The following is a 6386-nucleotide window of genomic DNA, read 5'->3' as shown; positions in this document are numbered from 1 at the left end:
ACCTCACCTTCGAGGACGTGAACAAAACAGCAGTCTTGAACACAACTGACGTCGGGGTAATAATCACATCAGCCGGTGATGTTTGTCTCATCGTTTTGATGCTAAACTTCTTTACCGCAAAAAAATGACTGAAGATCTCTGGAGTTTTTAAGTTTCAGCACTTTGAAGGATTTAATCAAGTGGCTCACATAAATCTCGCCCCACATCGTGCTATGCAAACCTTTAAAATAACTTAAACGTGACAACAGCAGTGATTTGAAAGGAGTAGTTTATTACACAGCATGATGAAACTACCCAGAGCAGACATGAAGCATTACAATTTTCAGCTACTTGTTCCTTCTGTATTTGAATGCATGTTGGCAGGAGGGGGAGAAAGCAAATGGGGGGGGGGGGGGGGGAGGGAGAGAGAGAGAGAGAGAAGAGGAAATAGAAAAGGCACTCTTACACTTACTGTAGCCAACGGGACGACCTCCAAAAAGGGAACAAAACGAAAGCTTGAAACTCAACCCGACAATGGGACGGCCGTGTAAACGAGGCTGGTTTCTCTGTACTACACCAACCAAATATGGCCGCCGCATTATTTGGCGAGAGCCTAAGGATCGTACCGGGACATTTCAACACTGGCTCACCTCTTAAAAAGATCGACAGTCCAAAAAAAACGATATAAAAATGGTCATGAACAGTAAGCCGGCGTAGGCAGACCAAAGCTTTTCTGTACAACACTCCGGAGCCTGCAGCCGAACCCTGGAAAATGAGCCAAAAAAATAAAATAAAATTAAAGCTGCCTTCTGAAACCACGGCTACTCTGTATCCACGCCTGGTTTCAGAGAACAAATAAATAGTGTTGAGGTTTTGAGTCCTAGCCAAATGAGACGATGTGGCAAAGAACGTGCCGCTCCTTTAAGGCCAAAGATGGACGCCAGGTTTCTCTGTAGCTACACCTGCCATCAATACACTCAAGGAGCACGAGGGCCTTTAGTCACTTCAAACCATGGAGAGAAAAAAAAAAAAAAATTCAATGTATAAACAATCCAATTTTTCATCACTATCAAGTATTAGCAACACCTCTGCAGACCAGAGCAGCGACATAGCAGCTTCTGACTTTTCTGTATTACGTCAGAAAACAGCTAAGGTCTGTAGGGGCGTCTGAGGCTTCGACTTAGGATTTGGCTCACCTCCTTAGCCTGCAATGCATAGCATTCATTTTTATTTTTTTTTAAAAATGTGTGAAAACAGCAACAACCCCTTTAAATTGTTTTTAATTGTGCCATTCTAGCATCCTCCGCGAAGACAAGGGAATAAAGACGACAAAAAACCGCAAGGTCAGCGAATAGTCGAGAAGAGACGGACGAAGGAGGAATGTTTGGAACAGCGTCGCAACAGACGGTCAAATTAAGCTCTTCAGTTGATTTGGAAAGTTTTGGGTGTTGAGCAGACATCCGTAGCACCAGTAACTTAAAAGGAGGGGAGTATCGCATACGGCCTAACACGCTACCGCCATGACACCGAGTAGAAGAACGACGATACCGACGGGTGAGGAATGCTGAAAGGAGAAACAAGTGGACGCAACGATTTGCGGGGTTTTATTCACGACGAGAAACATTCAGTACTACGGCGCACGAGTTCATCGCACCGATCCGATTCTTTCAACAAAGTGTGACACTGTAACCAGCAGAAAACAGTAACAAAGACACAAAAAAAAAAAAGAAGAAGAAAAAAAAAAAGGAGGGAGTGAGGAAGGGAGTCATGTGTTAAAAGATGCCATAATGAGAGACGTGCGCATTTCACCCCCGGGACCTTGGAGGCTTCTCTGTAGTATACACCAACAAGCCTGGGGGGAAAAGCTTAACAGGTTTAGTACTTTAGTTTTTTGGGCACCTCCCATGGGAAGGCGTCTCGGCCAAAGTGGCCATAGGCTGCGGTCCTCTGATACAAGGGCTTCTTCAGATCCAGCTCCCTGGAATACATAATCGACACTTTTAGCAGCAGTCTCGTAAGAATGAAGAAGAAGAAAAAGAAAAAAAAAAAAACGATTTCAAAACACACACACTCATATATGCCAGCAGGAAGAGGAAGAAAACAAACTCCAGGAGGGGCGTGAGAGCAGCTTGTGAAGAGGGAGTCGTGTGATGCTTTTTCGACACTTACCAACCAAACTCATCCCTCAGCAGTTTGTTGCTGCAGCTTGCAGATGGAAACCACACTCATCCCATCTTTTTAAAAAGAATGACTTCTCTAAACTCCTGAGGCTGTATATATGCAATTAACATCTCCCTTAATGGATGTGCCTTGTTATTTCACACTAGCGTTAAATAAAAGAACAGATGTGGAAAATCCCCACCTTTAAATATGCACAGCTAAAGAAACCGAATTTAACAACGCAAAAAAAAAAAAAAAAGAAGAAAAAAAAGTGAAATCTTGATCAGTGCGACTACATGAGAGAAAATTAAGGCACATGGTAGAGGGAAAAAAAATAAAGCAGGTGGCCTGGAGCTGCTGTCTTCAGCTGTTATACTTTACCTGACAATGACTCCGGGGCGCAGATCGAAGTTCCTCTTCACGATGTCGAGCAGCTCTCTCTCGCTCTTGTTGGACGTCCCGTAGTGGAAGATAGAAATGGAGAGCGGGTGGGCGACTCCGATCGCATAAGCCACCTAAAAAACACACGCACGCACAAGTATGCATCAACGAGCAAACAAAGTCCTGCAGCCGCGCTCCATGTGGACCGGATGCATTTCCACTCACCTGGACCAGCACCCTCCTGCACAGCTCCGCCTTCACCAGAGACTTGGCCACCCAGCGTGCGGCGTATGCAGCCGAGCGGTCCACCTTAGTGTAATCTTTGCCTGAGAAGGCGCCGCCGCCGTGCGCTCCCCAGCCTCCGTAAGTGTCCACGATGATTTTACGTCCGGTCAGACCAGCGTCACCCTGAGATGTGGATGAACAGGTTAGACAGGAACACATTACGCAGGCTGAAAGAGCTTTTTTTTTTTCTTCTTCTCGCCGCCGTGAATCACCTGAGGACCCCCGATAACAAAACGCCCGCTGGGCTGCAGGTGGTAGATGGTGTCATCGTCCAAATAGATGCAGGGAACCACCGCCTTGATGACCTTCTCCTTCAGGGCGTCTCTCATCTCCTCCAGGCAGATGTCCTCGTCGTGCTGCACAGACACAACGATAGTGTGCACGCGCACGGGAAGCATGGCGCCGCGGTCCTGACGGTACTGGACGGTCACCTGCGATTAAAAAAATTTAAATAAAAATTGAGATGAGCGAAAAGCGAAACTAAAAATGTGTCACAGCTGTTCGTTCAGAGTCAGTGCGACGGCTCTACCTGCGTCTTTGAGTCCGGTCGGAGCCACGGGAGGGTGCCGTTGCGACGCAATTCAGCCATCTTGGCGTTGAGCTTGTGAGCGAGGACGATTGTGAGGGGCATGCACTCCTCGGTCTCGTCAGTGGCGTATCCGAACATCAAGCCCTGCGGAGGAAGACGAGGTCAGTGTTCAAGACGCTTTGCAGGGAAAAACAAAAAAAACGCACGCACGTTGGCGTCCGGTACCAACCTGGTCGCCTGCTCCGATGTCCTCCTCATTGCGGTCGATGTGAACACCTTGAGCGATGTCGGGAGACTGCTGCTCCAAGGCGACGAGCACGTTGCACGTCTTGTAGTCGAAGCCTTCGCGGGGAGAAGACGATCAAGACACGATTCATAAAAACTTTACAAGAAAGCGTAACGGAAAAAAACCCCAAAAAACGAGCAAACCTTTGCAGGAGTCGTCGTAGCCAATTTGGCGGATGGTTTCGCGGACGACTTTCTGGTAGTCCACCGTGGCGCGTGATGTCACCTCGCCGGCCAGAAGAATCATCCCGGTCTTGGCCACAGTCTCTGCACGAGGAAAGAAAGATGCAAGAACATTAGTTCCATTTACGCCGTGATGAAAGCGCTGGCATGCTTTTCTTTAACGTGTGGTCAGAAGAAGAACCCGCAACACCTTCAGAACCTGACACGGTCTAATACCTGCCATTTGTGTTGTCTTTACACAGCTACCTACAGTATACGAGTAATATTCAACACTTGGGCAGCACAGCAAGAGAGAGAGAGTTACCCGTCAATGAGCTCCAGTATTAATAAACGTTGAGCCAATCAATGCACTTCAAAATAACTTGATGCTGCCATCCTTCTTTGTGTTGCATAATATTCAATTGGCAATCTTATTAAGATCCTACAACACAAACATTTATTTTACTTACCGCATGCAACTTTGGCATCAGGGTCCTGCTTGAGATGGGCGTCCAGAACCGCGTCACTGATCTGGTCGCAGATTTTGTCTGAGAAGTAAAAAAAAAAAAGAAAAAAAGTTGCAGGTTAACACAACACATGTATGGATGTAAACTGAGGCATGTTGCTTGGTGGGAGTGGCTCGCTCTTTCTCAATAGTCGCCATTTCAGCATGTGCACATGTGGGGAGGAAAAGAAGTGAGCGCGCGCAACTATCATACCACCGGAAGACATGGATGATAACCTCCCGAACCATTAAAACTAAAATAATAACACGCGGAGTCCTGCAAGCTTTTTAAATCACATCATTACATAACGACAGGTAAAGCTGTAAACGAGCACGTCACGCGACATCTTCCCTCTCTTTAGCAGCTGGCTAACATTAGCTAGCAGCGCGTGCTGATGAAATACAGGGTGTTATGGCGAGTTTTGGATCCGTGTAGAAAAATGCTACCATAAGCGCGAAATGACAGCAACCGCTGCATTTCCAATCAAAAATAATGCTTTCCAAACAAAATAATACAAGCGTTATTAACTAATCACTGTAAATGCATTGTCAGTGCGAGGATCAAGTTTTGATGCTCTATAATTGAAGATTTCCGGCAAAGAGCATGTCGACTGACAATAAACTCCTAACAAACAATGCCCTCTGGACATTATCAGTTTTATACAGTACTACGCACTCAAAAACGGGTATGATGTTTTTATAGTTAATAATAAACCCACAATTGGAGCTTTATATGCCCCCTGGTACTGTAAAGATCCGCATGGGATCAAATCTCGAAGGGTAGCAAAAATCGACGTTACACCGGCCCGGCTAGTTTAACGCAGCGGAAAGAGGGCCGTTACTGTCATTCAAGTGCTCGTGGAGGGGGATTAAGTCTACTGAGGGCCAACACCGAGCACCGACACATTTACAACCAAGAGTCTTTGGTTATTTTTAAGAGACAAGAAAGGTGGAAGAAATGATGAGGGTGTATTATTAAGGATCTCACCGGGGTGTCCTTCTCCGACCGACTCCGAGGTGAACAAGAAGCAGTCCTCTTCAATGAGGGAGTTGTGAAACCCGTTCATCTGTCCGTTCATTGTCGGTCACGGTGGCTGCTGTTAATGTGGTTAATAGCAGATTAACTAATGTTCTTCTTCACTGTCTGTGGCTCGGCGGAAAAAAACAGCTCCCGGCCTCTCGCTGTTATTGATCCCTGTAAGCCTGTCTCACTCAGCCTCATGGCGCAGAGCTCCAGTATTTATCCCCGCGTGAAGTCAGACGCCGTGACGTCACCAGGAGGCGGACCATACATTCAGCCAATCAAGAACGGGGGGGACCCGGGAGTTGAATGCGCAGCCGCAGATTGGCAAACAGGACAGCGTGTGTTGAGAGAAGGCGTTACTGTGTTTTCAGCTTTATTGGCACACAAGCACTTCGGTAGGCTGTGCTCTCAAATGTAGACATTACATATTACCAATTAACTGAAAATATAAACAAGTAATTAAAGATTAATATGTAAGATAATAAAAGATAATCGTTTATTCATCTCGCAAACTCAGACATTGACAGTGTTGCAGCAGCAAAGCAGGACAGCAGAAAAAAATCACACAAACGTGCTAAATTAAATTTGATAAAAATATAAAAGTGTAAAAGAAATGTGCATCAATAAAAGTTAAAAAAAGAGCCATTAGCCTGTTGGTGTCACAGATAGAACAGAACAGATAAGAAGTTACTTAAAAAGTAAAGTTACTGGATAAAAAAACAAACTAAAAAACGTTTTAATCATCACCGTGTCTCAAACTACGGAAGCCCTAGGCAGACATACAAGCTTACTTTTTATTGTAGGATTGCTAAACTAAACCCGTGATAATCACTACTGACCTTATTTTTTCAAGATGTCAACTTCTGTATTGACTTGATCTTTATTTTTCCGTATAACTTGGTCTTTTCTTTTCAGTTCTTCCTGTGAGGTATTTTACTACATTTTCCTGTGCTAGAGAGTTTGTTCATTTGTAATCTCGAGATCTCGACTTATTTATATCGCTATCTCATGGATAAGGATGCTTGATGAGCTGAGATTTTGAGAAACTGACCATTGATAAGTTGAGATTGTGAGAA

At 45.2% G+C, this 6386-nt stretch overlaps 1 protein-coding gene across 2 annotated transcripts; it reads right to left on the bottom strand.

The window, feature by feature from the left end:
* Nucleotides 1–251: 251 nt before the first annotated feature.
* On the bottom strand, nt 252–5527 carry mat2ab (methionine adenosyltransferase 2Ab). Of its 2 annotated transcripts, XM_079355239.1 has the most exons (9): nt 5275–5527; nt 4252–4329; nt 3764–3886; nt 3564–3676; nt 3335–3478; nt 3018–3236; nt 2746–2928; nt 2521–2654; nt 252–1957 (listed from the first exon to the last, which is right to left on the bottom strand). In XM_079355239.1, the coding sequence occupies exons 1-9, from the start codon at nt 5363–5365 to the stop codon at nt 1855–1857; spliced, it is 1188 nt and encodes a 395-aa protein (XP_079211365.1). In that variant the 5' UTR covers nt 5366–5527; the 3' UTR covers nt 252–1854. The 2 variants fall into 2 exon arrangements, with proteins under 2 accessions (XP_079211365.1, XP_079211366.1); XM_079355240.1 differs by having other exon boundaries at nt 252–2654.
* Between the last annotated feature and the right edge of the window lie 859 nt (nt 5528–6386).

The sequence above is a fragment of the Symphodus melops genome, assembly GCF_947650265.1.
Source record: "Symphodus melops genome assembly, chromosome: 1".
NCBI classification, from domain to species: Eukaryota; Metazoa; Chordata; class Actinopteri; order Labriformes; family Labridae; genus Symphodus; species Symphodus melops.
This window is presented reverse-complemented; position numbering and strand designations above follow the sequence as displayed.